Source organism: Botryllus schlosseri, chromosome 3 (genome assembly GCF_051294905.1).
Source record: "Botryllus schlosseri isolate E-star chromosome 3, Bs_hap1, whole genome shotgun sequence".
In the NCBI taxonomy this organism is placed as follows: domain Eukaryota; kingdom Metazoa; phylum Chordata; class Ascidiacea; order Stolidobranchia; family Styelidae; genus Botryllus; species Botryllus schlosseri.
The window spans coordinates 27,936,842-27,952,417 of record NC_137238.1 but is presented as its reverse complement, the minus strand read 5'-3'; the positions used below and the strand labels follow the sequence as shown (position 1 = coordinate 27,952,417).

The 15,576-nt window shown below is 40.3% G+C and overlaps 1 protein-coding gene across 1 annotated transcript; it reads left to right on the top strand.

Annotated features, from left to right (window-relative positions):
- The first annotated feature begins 711 nt into the window (after positions 1-711).
- LOC145436280 (chymotrypsin B-like) lies at positions 712-15,351 on the top strand. The gene is made up of 11 exons (XM_080313642.1): positions 712-868; positions 1,066-1,250; positions 2,918-3,026; positions 4,328-4,474; positions 5,225-5,319; positions 5,988-6,103; positions 9,222-9,306; positions 10,186-10,301; positions 11,243-11,346; positions 11,779-11,909; positions 14,420-15,351. The coding sequence occupies exons 1-11, from the start codon at positions 811-813 to the stop codon at positions 14,621-14,623; spliced, it is 1,350 nt and encodes a 449-aa protein (XP_080169768.1). The 5' UTR covers positions 712-810; the 3' UTR covers positions 14,624-15,351.
- Positions 15,352-15,576: the final 225 nt, after the last annotated feature.

Sequence of the window (15,576 nt, the reverse complement as noted above, 5' to 3'; positions counted from 1 at the left end):
CCTTGACCTGTTATGGCCATAACAACTTCCCAATAAGCTTGAGCGTCGGAAACTATAATGATGTCAATGAGCGGTGTAGCGGGACTGCGCGAAATGCGGGAATGAAGTTAGCGCATTAGCCTTCGGTAATAGCGTTCGGAATGCTGTTTGATGCGTCACAAAATAAACAGTGCGCCGCACTCGATACCGACGGAATGGTCAAAATGGGCATCATGATTTTCTCTTACAGATGTCTGGAGAATAGGAAGGTGGTACCCTCCAACGTATTGTTCGATTTGAAAGTATATCGACTGTAAAGATGATACCTAACCTATTCAGGATCAGCTGAAGTAACAGGACCTCGGTCTATTGATGTTCAATTAGTGATAGAACAAGTTTGACACGCTTCGCCAGACTCAGTTGAAGCATAGCTACATTTGTGCCTTCAGCGAATTGGCTGTTTCGTCTGACGCGGGTAGCGAGGATATTTTCAAAAGAAGCTCAGTTAATGCTATTTCAACACCATGTGTTTTGCTGACTTTAGGATTGCTATCATACTTCGAACTTAGCCACATTAAGCAGGGTGCAGCCTCATGACATATTATATATTGTCAGTATTATGGTCGTTGTGTACAAGTACAACCACAACAAAATTATAAGTTACCACACCAAGATAAAGGGGGTGTTCTAAAGTGAAAGTGGCAATAAGAAAAGGCAAATTGACATCAATAATTTGTATATTTCATCTCGCAAAAGAGTGTCATTGAAATTGTGTGATAAATTATAGCGTTGCTTATAGGAAGATGTATTAAAGTAGCGTTGGTACTCTGTATGATGATTTCATCGAATGTATTGCTGCTACTTGCGACCGTGCTGGGGATAGTATCAGGTAAGGTGGAAATGTTGTATCTAGTCGCCCGAATCTAGCATACTATTCCTCTATATAATTCATTGATATCCAGGGGAAAACAGATTGCTGACAAGCTTATATGGTTACAATTACGGGATATATCGGGGTGATTTTCACGAAGCATCTGTGGACGATTTTGACTGACAAGGCGGGAACCTATAATATTCTTATTACAGGTCGACGAAACGTTGTTCTAAGCTTGGATAATCCACTCCGCGCCGGTGATGAAATTGTTATAGAAGGCCACGGATACGCGGGGTCGAAGGGGGTCATTAGACTTTACGATTCCGAATCAACATGCTACGGGAGGAAGGGAGCCGTGAACCCACTGGTTTTGAAATTACTATGCAGGATGAGACTGGTGAGAGCACACAGAGTGCTTCCATTTATTTCGGTCAAACTGCATTCTCGTCAATCTGAAATTAAATATAATTCCAGCATGCACCACTAATTAACACAGTAATCACTTTGTTATATTACGATCGGCTCAAGTTACAGCGCTTTTGAATGATGGCCACGCTTACTTTAGCGCCAAATAATGAATGTTCAGTTAGGCCCAAGCTCATTTTATCATATGCTGATTTTAGTAGAAAATGACGATGGTAGCTATTGTAGCGAGACATTATTGAGATTTAATTAAGTTGAAGCTCGTTTGATGACAGATCGCTTTAAGAAGTAACTTAGGTTGGGGAAAAGAGTTGATCGGGTTCAGTTGTTTAACGGGTTATATTATAGCTTTGATTGTTTGAGCTAGGGTTAGGATTAGGCGTTACTCTAGAAATAATTGTATTTTTAGAAATGATCTGTCATTCATTTAAAACAGGGGTCCGCAACCTTTTGGTGGTCGCGGGCCAAATATCAAAGGCACAAGTCATAGGCGGGCCGGACTTCTCATACATTAATGTGAAACTTTTGATGCTGGTTGCTTTTTGAAAGTTTTTTTTTACATCTGGTACCAAGTCAGATGATGCAAGAACCAGAACATTTTCTAAATGGGCGTCGGAAATGCGCGATCTTAGTTTCCTCTTCGTTTCTTTTGCATGGCTGGTCAAGCTGGGATAAAGACCACTTTCAAGGATGTACTTTTTGTACGGAATTTTTCCTTCAATTCGTCACTGAATTGCATTTCAATAAGATCATTTTGAAATTCTGTGGGTATGGTTATAACTTTTACAGCAAACGGGGTACTGAATAGCCTGAATTTATTTCGTAGAGAACGAATTTCGAAAATTTCAGTAATTAAATTAGTAGGCCGTGCTACAAGTCGGCATATCTACAGAATCAAAATGAGGAATATCGGCCCGGTGTAAATGACATTGCAGTCGGAAAACAACACAAATACTACAAACAAGTGGAGCCATTAATGACATGCCTAATAGTATGTAATTTACAAGCTGCGTAGTGCGTACACTTGGAGCATTATACCGTATTCTACATCCAGTCGACCCCTTCTGAAATATCAGTCTGTAGCAAATTCATTGTTGTGATAGCTAGTCATCGGCCGAATGAAATGCGATATCTGGTAGAGTGGCACATGATACACCCTTTAAAATATATGGTACACTATTGGGTGTACGCACTCGGTTGAAGAGCACTGTTCTTGGCAACTATCGTTAACTCTGCAGACAATATTGCACTGCACTTAGTATGATATAATACCAGTATTCCGCCTACGCATCAGTTTTATGTCGTAACAATAGAGTAGTACAACGTACTTATATCTTAGCAATGCCACAATTATTCTAAACAGTGCTGGCACTGAAGTTTGAAACTCTACAAGAAACGGCGGGCCGTATTCTTGTGACAACTAATTATGATGCCGCGGGCCAGACGATTTCGCGTGGCGGGCCGGATCCGGCCCGCGGGCCGTAGGTTGCCGATCCTTGATTTAAAATAACGAACACTTTTCAATGTAAGAGAAAGAAATTATTCACTTTTGTCATTGAAATGAGTTGTCACTAAGTTTATACACAGCCATATTGCAAATCGTTGATATGACTCTATGATGATATTGGCGTTTGCTTTCAGATCGAAATCCTCAGGAAGAACGAATTGACGAATTGTATTGATAGGGCGCATGTGCGAAGATCTTTACCGCAGATAGGCGCCGGGCGTCATTACAAAATAACTATTGAAGGTGAGATACATTTCACCAGATAATTCAGTAACCAAGTCCTTCTACTTTCTCGGAGTCCTCCACCGGTTCTGCCTATTTAAGCTACCCTCATAAGTGTTTATATTTTGACTATTTCCAATTCTACTTGGTAATTTTGGGCAAAGCTTCTTTACTTTTACAATTTGCGTTTCGCAAAGTAGCAAGCAGTTTCGTGATGAGATTTTACCAGCTTTACGAGTAAAATTGTTCTCAGAACTACTTAGAATGTATTCTAGGAAAGGAAATGATGTTATTTATTTTTGTCCTTGGTGTTTTTGTGGCGTATACATCGACTCATGATATAGGGCTACATAACAACAATTTGCCCAGATGCAATATGCATACAATGAGTAGAGGATGCATATATACGGCTGGACAAGGAAGGTGCAGATGCAACATTCTGAGGATTTTTAAGTCTTGCACCAGCCGTGCTATCCCGGTAATGCTGAGTGCCAAGCGGGGAAGTAATGGATACCGGTGTTACTAATCAGGCCTTTAGCCTGACCCGGCAGGAGATTGAACCCACGAACTACCGATCAAGAAACATGACGCTTCACCATTACGCTGTCTTGCCGGTCTGCCGTATTACGGTGACTGAATATGTCTGTCACGATTGTACCTAATGTACCTATTTGTAGTGGCAGGAGTCATTTTGATTAATATAATTATTCTCGGAGACGGCCACTAATGAAGTATAATGCTACATTTTATGAGTAAACAAGCACTATGATTTGTCTACCTGCATTACTTACTGAAGTGCTTATGTTGTTAGACTACGCTAACTTATACTTAACAGTATATCACCCAGACCGACAAGATAGCGTAATGGTTGGGCGTCCGGCTACTTGATCGAAATCTCGTGGATTCAATCCCCGGGCGGGTCAGAACAAAGACCTGATTAGTAACACAGGTTTACACATGCAGCTTCCCCGATTGACGCTAAGCATTACCGGGATAGCATGGTAGGGTGGTGCAAGACTTAGAAAACATGACAAGGCTATATATGTGCCTTCCTTGTCCAGCTGCATATGCACATCATGAACTCATGGTATGCATATTCACAGATCGTGAGTGTGTATGTCATGAGTCGGTGTACACCTCGCAAAGCATTGAGGACAAAAATAAACCACGTCCTATTCCTATCCCTATCCAAAGATATGACTAATATTCTGACTTTTATTTACTTCTACTTGACCTTGAGTAGGAATACACTACATTGGTAACAAACAATGACCGCCTTCCTCACCTCTGATAGCCTCTGACTACGCTAGTATACTCTTCAGTTCAGCAGGACGGATACCATATCAAGAGCAGAGAACACGGTCGCAGTCATTCGATCTACCGCACAACGGGTGACGTAGGCTCGGTCGGTATGATTAGAGCTTATTCGGGCGACTACTCCGATATCTCCGTCAAGCGATTTGTTCCACGTAAGTGTATTTCATATATCCGACGTTGATAGCGGCTACAGAGTCAAGGCTCATGCAACCGATTTCGTCTTACTGTTCATTGCCTTTTCTATCATACTGTGGGAAAAATGAAATTTAATTGCAAATGTCCGTGACCGCGACTGGTCTTGATGTTGTCAGTTCGAATCTGAATCCTTGGATATCAATCTGACCATTAATTATTGGGATTTATAGTCTGGTACCTTTGCTAACTTGGTTATTCCATAGACTATGCGTTTTTATTGTGAAGATGATGATTATTTATTTCCATGCTTATGATTTGCAAGTTTAGTAAGCTAGAGTTTATCATATATATCATTAGTTATGAGGCTAATGCATTATATTTCAGTTATTTCCGTGTTTCATCGTTGACAAAACACACAACCGCCTCTCTCTATTTTTCTCTCTCTCCTTTTCTTTCTATCGTATTATTTTTATCCCTCACTCTCGTTCTTCCTTCATATCAGTCTCACCCTCCAATTCTTCCATCTTGTACTCTCTCTCTTTCTCCATTTCTCTTCCCGTTCTCTAGTTTTTTTCCTCTGTCTCTTCTCTGTCCCTCTCCATACTGATTTGGGTCTTGTTCTTTATACTTTTAAATCTCACGTCGTAACATCTGTAAATATTATAGTAGAATAAATAATGCCAAGTTACGTAGGATTCCTTGGTTTTTATGTAACTATAACCTATGCCTGAACGTAAGTCTAATGGGGTCCACGCCCTCATTTTCAGTGCCGAGGGAAGAGTGTGGAGTGCGCAGTGTTCCCCAGGTCAGGACAAGAATAGCTGGCGGGACTGACGCTTTGCCTGGAGAGTTTCCTTGGCAGGTGACCACACTTTAGCTGATAATATCATTTGGTGTCGCGCATTCTAGAATGTGGGATCATCATTGAAACCACGATTATTAAGCGGATATTGGTGACAACGTTGGGAATCGTGAGAAAGTATAGGCCTGTTCATTAGGCATTCGACATTTGATTGCTATGATTTTAGGATTTCCATTTGGTTACACCTCTGAAATCGGTAGAGCTACCATGACGCGCACCCTAATGTAGCATCTTTTCGGCCAATAGTATCGTCCTCGTGCTGCAATCAAGAGGTTATGATACAGCTGTCGCTGGCATATGATTCAAAATAGTCGACTATTAATATCGCTGGTGTCAGCAGCATATGTAGCCTACAGGAAGGTTTTGATTACTTCTTTGGATAAAAAAAAACGTCGTTTACGATTCGCAGTATGTAGTAGATTAAAGTAAAAATAGTCTTAGTCAGTGCCAGCCATATTGGTTTCAAGAACTGATTCATATGTCTTTTGAATATTGGTTTGTATCGATTTTGGCCTGGAAGACTTTTTTGATGTCCAGAGACGCCAAATTTACGATAGCGACCACTAGCGGTCACCTCAATATGACGTACTAATAAGGAATTTTGTAGTAATGGAGTATGAGCGCCGTATAGCGGGTATTGCATTTTTACTTAACATTGTTTTCGCCAGGCAGCGATAAGAAAATACCAAGTTTTCGATTGGGATCCGGTGCCGCATTTGTGCGGTGGTGCGTTAATCAGAGACTGTTGGATTCTCACCGCAGCCCACTGCACTGAACAAATGAGGTATAGTAGGCTGAATTATTTGTCATCCGGAGTACTATGTAGCAAATAGTATATTCTATGTGACTATCACATAGCCTACCAGCCAATCAGCCATTCTGTATCTTTAAAATCACAACCTTTTGCATAATACTGTTTCGTATATCCGATTTAAGAACCGAATCCTGAATTCATTGAACATATCCAAATGCAATTCTCACATGGTTTCGTTTTTAAGTCGCGCCGAATTTTGGCATCACTTGAAATACTTCGACCAAACAGACTGTTGACCGAGTTTTGCGGGTATTCTAAATCAGATCCTAAGCAATCAATGATCCTCATATTCTATTCACATCTGATCACGGCACACACACAATGTACAATACGATAGGGCACGATGCGTTGTAATGAACGGATAGACGTTAATATCTATTCCGCGTCGCTTTTTTGCTCTTTCCATTCCTTGTGAGTGCGTTCATTCACCGGGTCTTTTTCCGGGCTTTCTGTCGCCGTGAGAACAGCGACGCGGGGGAATAGCGGCCCAGATAAACCTCCGACGTTTGGGTATAGGCCTGGCAGTGCTAAGTACTCGCACGATTTTGGAGTATCAATCGTTACGTTCTTAGTTTTTGCTACATTGAATATATCATTTGGTAGGAAGAAAATCGTAGTTTTTTCTAATTTTATACTGCGCATGTATAACTAATTGACTATGAAGAACCCTTATGTGATTCTCAGTTATTCCATCATTATTAACATGACTTGATGCAAAGTATTTTTTTTGTCAAAAAAGCGGTTTGTCAAGCTTGGAAATTGTACTTTTGCACAACGGAAATACATATTCTCCTGTATCAATTGGTCATTCTACCAAGATTAAAGCGGAGTATAAAACTATAAAATTTGTCCTCGGAAGGCTCGACTACAATACCCATATGCATCTCCTTTCTTTTGACTGGTAAATGGATAATTTTCCGCCGAGTCAACAAAGTGGGTATACCTAGTAACCCTATCAAACGAGAAGCTTAAATTTGGTATCTGGTATATTCGAATACCGATGAAAGATTCCAATTTCACAATAGGAGGGAGTTCACTGCGTGTAATTTTTCCTAAGATGTAATAAATAAAACTTTTTAGATGGTCATAAAGCACCCAACCACAAACGGTTGGTCCGAAAATTCGTATCTGCATACCGAACACTTGAGCACAAACATGAGCACAAAATTTCACTGCCTGTTCAGAAATCTTGATATATTTCCTGGTCATCTTGTTTATTAGCATGGGGAGGCTCTGCCAAGACATGAGAACAACAAATGAAAGATATCAGGGCAGATAAGATGAACAATTGAACATATTATGTCAGACCATTGCCGGGACATTTCAAGAAACTGCACTAAATAGCGAAAATCTTACAAAAAACAATTGTGATTTAAAATATATCAATAATATTATACTCCAACTGATTATTTCAAATTTGCAATAGGTGGTTGACGTAAAACTAATTGAATTAATGCCACGTTATTTGAGTATCTATGTAAATAGTTATGTACATGGCTGGAGTTTATTTATGTAGACGATATCCGTGAAAATCGGTAGCTATGATAAATCTATTACTCCTAAATATAGTGCTGTTGCTGTATTTTGATTTAAAAGAGTCTTCTTTGTGTAAAAAGAACAAGTAGATTGATGTTCTAAACTTTATAGTACGACTGAGCCGATTTTGGTCAAAATAGCGCCATGGGTTATCTCCACAACAAGAGTCAATTTGGAAAAACTACGGTTACATTCGGAATCAGTGACTTTCATAACCCTCAAAACCACTCTTACTTTGTCTGCCTAAAAATATGTGTTGACCAGTGTAATTATCACTGTGGTGAGCATTGGGATTGTATACATGGATCTGTCAAGAGTAACACAACGTAATGTCAACTTATTGTCGCTGCCAGAGATGATTGAGGTGAGATGATTGACAGCAACTTCACTGTTGCTAGCCAACCACCGCTGCGTTCTTTCTCCATTCTTGGCAATCCATTTACTAAGGACAGACACACCTTGCCCGAGAATGGAGTAAACTATATTTCGTAGTACTACAACAAATTGTAATTATTTCTACCATAATGCGTGACGTAACTACTGGAATTCTTCATATAGGTGCAGATTTCGTTATAATAAAGTTTTTATCATGTTAAAATGTATCATTTTTTAAGTCAAAAAGCTTTTTCTGGCGAAACAACTTAGTAAGGATAGACAGTTCCAACCAGAATTGAAGATATGTAGTAAAATTCTAAAATTATGTGCGAAAACACCTGATTTACATACACAAGGGCAAAAATTTGTCAAAATTAAGTTTTTAAGGTCAAGAAAAGTCAAGCTTTTCATTTTTAGGTCAGAATCATCCGTTTTTGGGTAAAAAAATCGCCCTAGTGATGAGTTGTATTATCGAATGCTCGATTCCACTCTATTGGGAATTGAAGCAATTAGCTATTCGATTTAGACTCAACACTACTTACGATCAGTCCTGGGCAAAATAGAGTACCTGAGTTATTCGATTCTGAATCGAGTCGAGTCGAGTGTTCAAGTATCACTCGTTATGACGTCATAACAGAATGTAATATGTGAAATTTCAAATAAGTACGTTTACTGCCACCACAATGAATATGCCTGTTATCCATCACATTAAAGATAGTTTGGTATTTTTTCGACAATACCGATCTCATTGCACTTTGTGACAATGTTGTGGGATGATCATTAGGACTTGGGAAACGTGTTATTTCCAGAAACGTTCGTAGCTTTGCACAATGTGTTTGTTATGCTGCGATACGGACGAGCAAGGTTTCAAATAGTATCAAAACTATAATTCTCGTTGATAGATTACATTTCAGTTGTGAGGACATATAATTTCAGTACTCGTAAAAATCGTCTTTTATTACTCGACTAGAATCATTAAAATTATTCCTCGATTCAGATACCGCATAGCTTGCTTAGCTTACGATACCGCATAGCTTGCTAATCCAGTTCATTCGTCTATTCCCGCTCTAAGCTGTTCCCCGTGGCCACATGACACACTTACTACTAGACAACGCGCTTGGTCACGGCGGCCAAACAACGAAAATATCAAGTGTTCAAGGAGAGACGTGTTTTGCAGGCAACGCATCGATGACTTTTATGTTCGCCTCGGAGATTACGACAATAACGACGCCTCGTCTACCACTTACGGCGAAGACGAACAGGTGGGCGTAAGCATTGTCACTCCCCTCGAAATTGTAACAAAATATAAAAGCAGAGCTGGGCAAAATGATACAAATAGGCTACTGGAATCCGAGCTGAATGCAGTTGTAAATTTTCGCGTCGAATAGTTACTGTCAATATTTCAGATTAATAGAAATAGTCTACTCCAAGACATGCTTTGGCTACGCAGAATATTATAGTGTCGATACTCTCTCGGCACAGTTAAAATCTCGAAACCTACGTTAGTTGTTGTCCATTATCCCGTATATGTTGCACAAAGGATACGCATGTTTATGCATGAGACATTTCTGAAAGAGATCGATCGTCGGTTACATAACATAGCTCTGCGTCATGACAAAGAAATTGAAAAAAATCTGGCTTTACGCTAGACTCGGACGAGATTCACCCAGGTAATCGACCTTGCCCTTCTCTAATTTTAGCAGAACTATAATCCTGGCCAGTCGTTCACTAGTCGAACACCAAGGCTTATTTATCGTCAGATTACAAGAGGGTTACCTGTTACGTCCTGTCAGTAATAAAGAACTAAGTGGGAAACTGGAGTTTGTAATGATGCTTCCAGTCTTTCGGAATTATGGGTTCGTTCGTGTATGTTCAGATATCTGAATTTCCCCATCACATTTCAATTGTCAACTCGTTTGTACAATGATAACACCTCTTTCTCTGTTTATGTTTGTATTCAAATTTGGACAATTTTATTTGCGAATAAATATACACAGGCGCATATGAAAATGTAGCAAAATACTGACCTCGCTGCCATTCTGAGCTTGCTCTCACGGTACGAAAAAGCAAAATCAACTATCCAGACTGGCCTAGCGTGTGTCGACATATACCTGAGTCGTGATACTTTGTCTCTGTTCAAGGACTTGGCAATCGATAAGGTGTTCCCGCACGAGGATTACCAATCGGGCAACAACCCTCCGAACGACATCTCGCTCATCAAATTGAAGAAAGTTGATGGGGTGTGTGCTGCAATAAGGTGCGTGAGTTCTGAACCAGAGTATTGTCAACTACTGAGAGACTTGCATACACAGTTACACACACATTATATAGTATTGCGAAGGGGCTATATCAGTGGTTCCCTACCTTTTATTTGGAACCGAAAAATGGGCATACAAACTGTAATCGCCAGCGAGTTGACTAATAAAAGGTCTACTTTCCGACTCGACCTCGAAATTACACTTTTACAGCTAAATTTTCGTGAATTGACTTTAAAAAAGGTCATTTTTCCGACTTGACTCCAATTTAGCCGTTTTAACGCGCCATTTCCCCCATATCGTCCTCTTCGTAATTTTCGTCCCCTATCGCCTCCTTCGTCTGTTTTCGCCCCCCTATCGCCCCTTCGTCGTTTTCGCCCTCCTAGACCGCCAAACCGCCCACGTTGGGAACCACTGTACTATACGATACCGCACATTCGTACAATACACTACTTCTCTATAAATATAATGACAAGGTTTTTATATCTAGCCTGGTGCCTCGCCTTGAAGTCCCGATTGAATCAGAAGTGGAAGTCGGGTCAGGATATTCTGGCGTCACCTGGTTGGGCCCCGACTCGAATTCGGCAAACATCTATGACCCAATAACTACTCAAAAATCTGTAGATGATATCTATAGGTGATACGTCTCGGGTCAGAATCAAGCGGCCATCAATCATCAGTTTTGAACCTAATGTAAACGCCTGATAGTACCTTTGTATCGAACCTTTCACAATCGAGCAGCTGCTCCATATCATTTCTCATCTATTTCAAACCGTTTCCAGGCTCAGTGTGCTAGTTCCTCATATTATTTAGGATAATAAACAATATCTATATACATACATCTCTGGCACCTCCAGTTGACACACTTTAGCAATATCTGATCATTTCGATCCATGATTCGTTCGCTACTAATATTTCCATGATATTGATTCTCATCGTGTAGTGAGAACGTCATGCCAGCCTGCTTACCGGATCCTGGTTTGGATAATTTCACGGCGAGCGCTCAGTGCGAAATAAGTGGATGGGGAGCACGACGTCACGGTGACGGTGAGCTACTTACACTGTGCGTAGTTGCGATATAGTATTTATGATCGGTCCCAATAACGTTCATGATCTGTCCTATAATTATTATAATCAGTCCTATTAATAGAAATGGTGCGAACCGCAAACGTTCCTGTGACCATGAATCTTTATAAACTGTTCGCTGTAACATCGACTGCGAATCAGAGCAGCTGACGCCATAATTCTGATCGGATTCGAATCGAGAAATTTGTTGCTCTGCTTCTCACTAATATGACCATGCGGTACTTCAGCATCTTATAGTTACAGTTAGGTTTGATACTGACATAAGGTTAGGGGTGTGGTTAAAGTTTGGGTAGTTTGACGGTTTCAAATCACATGCCCGTTTGTTTACCTTTTGCCGCTCGCCCGGACGACAGCATGAGCGAATTTACTAGTTATGCAACTTGCAATTTGTAGCAGCGACCAGATACCCGAACATTCTGCAGAAGGGAAAAGTGAAGCTTAAATCTGCGAGGGAGTGTCGTGATATTTATGGACAAAATCGTCACGGGCGTTACCTCGTACAGGATGGAATGGTGTGCGCTGCGGTAATACAAAATTTTACAGAGTTTGATTTGCAGCATCGGTATCGTTAATCATAATAATACTTTCGATATCTATGTAGAGCTCTGGCGCTAGATTTAGTCCCGCATTTGCTAGGGTAAATGTAGCTATAATATATATAGACCTATATGTTCCAATCTGCATTCTGAATTGTTTGATACTGTTTTTTTTTTATTACAAATGGAACCAGAATATAGTGTTGGACATCGCGTTAATTTTGATCTTGAGATCATCTTCGAACTTTTAAATCAGTTCTAAGCGGGGTTGTAACTAGGTTTGCATTTAAAACGAAAATCAATTTAAAACAATCATGTTTAAAACAAGTCCTTTATTTGAAACATGTTATTTTTATTTGTTTTTTTATTTTATTTTGATAAGTCATGACGGCACGAATTTTCAAGTGTGACGTCATAGTGCATTGACATTGACAATTGAAAATATAGCTCCTTTGACGAAATATCTGTACTTATAATGTTAAACCGACTATTTTGAGGGTTCCAATCATCCCATATCGATATACGTCGGCACTATCGGGTGGTAATTGTCCGTAGGCTCATACAACATGTTTTTTGGAAAGTATATACACAATTATGGCATAATTTTACAACTTGAAAAAAACACTGTCTTTTTTGAAAACACTGTTTGAAACATGTTTAAAACAGGGCGTTTTAAAACACCGTTTGTTTTAAATGCAACCCTAGTTGTAACCAAATCACAAAGTTACGAGTAGGGTTGGGACTTCGGGATCAAATTTGAAATCCCGGGATCGGGATTCCCCGGGATTTGCGCTTCTCAATCCCGGGATTAGCAAAGTAGTAAAATACACATACAAGCTACACACACAACATTTATTCCTTGTAGTATTGACGAAAAAACATGCTCCCGTGAATACGAATGAAACCCAGCGACCGAAGGCCACCCGGATAATGAGTGTTTAAATTCATGTACCGCCTGTTTCGTGTAGAAAATGATTCGTCAAACGTGATCGAAAAACATCCAATGCTGCGTTTCATAGCCATAAGCTGATCTTCTTCCACACACTTACGGATTTATTTGCTGTGCTCGATCACCAAGTCACGAACCCGTTTGCGACATCTTGACAAGTCATAGCCATAAGCCTTGAAGGCCCGACGAATTCACTCACTTTGGGTATAATTGAATAAATGTTAACCCGTCCACAGCAGTTAACTGGTTATGAAGTTCATCGAGGCGAGGCTTATGCGATTTATTTTATAGGAATCGATCTTCCTCATCTTTATTTTTAGCTGATCTTTCTTTGACGTGTCCGATTGAGTCATGCATGATTTAATTACTATCATTTGTACGGACCTTAAATGCGGTATTAGTCCCAGCTAGACACTGAAGCTTTCAAAACGTCTTGACACAAGTTGCATTTGGCTTTTTATGTAGATTTATACAACATCAAACAGTTTCGCTAGACATGTGATTTTCTCTTTGCATTGACATCTTCGAAATTCGCCATTATTCGACCTGTATTTCATCTCCACAGCACCGTCCTTGTGACTTTCCGATACTCAGTTACACTGCTACGATTCGTAGACTACGACGGAAGTGATGATGTAGTACATTGTTATGCCATAGCTGGCTTTAATATCAAATAATTGTGAATTGTTTTAGACAATCAGCAGAGTTTGTGACATGGCTTTATTACCAAAATAAGAGATATATGTTGCTACGTAAGCCTTGGAAAAATGCTCTTTACAAATCCCGGGATTTCATTGGGAGTAATCCCGACGGGATCGGGATTGCTTCAAATCCCGGGATCCCGGGATCGGGATTTCCCGGGGTCCCAACGCTAGTTACGAGTCACAAGTCAATTTCACTTTTATAATTTTGACTCCAGTCCAGTCGAGTCATGCGCAATGACTCGAGTACAAGTTGAGTGAATATACAATGAGTAATTACTCGAGTCGTTACAACCGTAGTTCCGAGTCATAAGGTCATATGAACTACGATTTGCAGGTTAAAAATGTAATTCTAGAAATGACCAAGATGGTGGAACCAAGAAATCATCCAGATCTGAATATAATATAGTTTTATGATATTCTCCGGATTATCCCCCTTCTAGTAGTGCAACCTCGACATTGGAGCATCCGACTCCATGGAAATCAAGCTGAAAAATCAACTGGTACTTTAGCATGACGACTCATAAAATGGGGACACATTAGACAACATTGTATATCCATGGTCGGAGAGTAGGTATGTCCACAATAGCGTAATCTGCTATTCGAGCTCTGAACACTGTCCGGTAACAAATAACGATTTCACGCCCATTCCAATCGTTGATATGCTTTCGCTTGTCGTGGTGTCAAATGGTGATGTTTATGTGGACAGGGTCGTACAGCTTGCTGAATGACACAACGTGCAAACATTGGTTTAAGTGCTTAGTATGCAGGGTTACCTTGTTTGAAGTTGCATTATCAGCCGTGGCGTATACGCCTGAACGTGTATCTCATAGCATATTTATGCACAGGGCGCTGCGGACACTTGTCAAGGAGACAGCGGCGGTCCACTCGTGTGCCAACGTGACAGGACCGATTCGCAATCGCCGTTTGTAATCTGGGGCCTTACAAGCTGGGGAGAAGGGTGCGGCCAGAAGCTTAAACCTGGTGTCTACACCAGAGTTTTGAGTTACGTCTCGTGGATTGACAGCGTCATTTCTACTAACGGAGATTAAAACATTTCCGCACCTTTGAAAGGGAGCTTTATGTATCGCAGTCATATACATCTTTTTGACGTTCTACCAATTTCTTACGGCGATATCCAATATTGCCTTGCACTTTTTGAATGTTCCAGAGATGATTAGTCACGAGGTATACCACATCTCTTTCGTAATACTCGAATAGGTTTTTGTCCACTTGAGAGTGCTTACTCCGCTGGTTATTTTTTTGAACCCCTTCCACGTCTACTTCAAAAGTTTGTTCGGCGACATCACATGCATTTTACAATTTTGATATGAAGTCGCAATTTGTGACCAATTGAAATGTATTTCCTTCTTTCTTTTTTTTACTATGCCTGCACCAAATATCTCGTAGCATTAGTTGTAAACCGCGTCGTAATGACTTTAGTGCGGGACTGTAATATATGAAAGCGTTGTTAATTTTGAAGGCCCAGAGCCTATATAAGGTTAGGATCAATGGTCGCATGTGGCCCGCGGAATCATTTCTTGCAGACCGCGATAGCTTCTTCAAAATTATCCACTCTAATTTCATTCCACATGCTGGTATGATTCATTATCACGTCTTGAGCTGAATCCGTGGTAATTTATTATTTTCCTGCAGCCTCAGCATCACCGCAATTATTTTTACTGAATGCTCTGAAAATGAGCAGCGCAAGGTTTATCCAGCATATTTCTTTCGAAACATTGGATATTTATTGTGTCACAGTATAATCGTCCGACACGAATGATGCGTCTTCAATCTAGTCCTGGGGTTCTTAGACTTTTTTGATCGCGGACTCCTTCCAGTTTTTTGGACGGTGGTGCGTTCCCACCAGATTTCAGGAGCCATAGAATTTCATCACATCAAGCTCAACTATATTTAAGCTATTGTAGTACTAAAATAAGATAACAAATGTCCAGATACAGCAGTCACTGTCCCACTCACCACGTTATTCTCAAAGGATAATCTG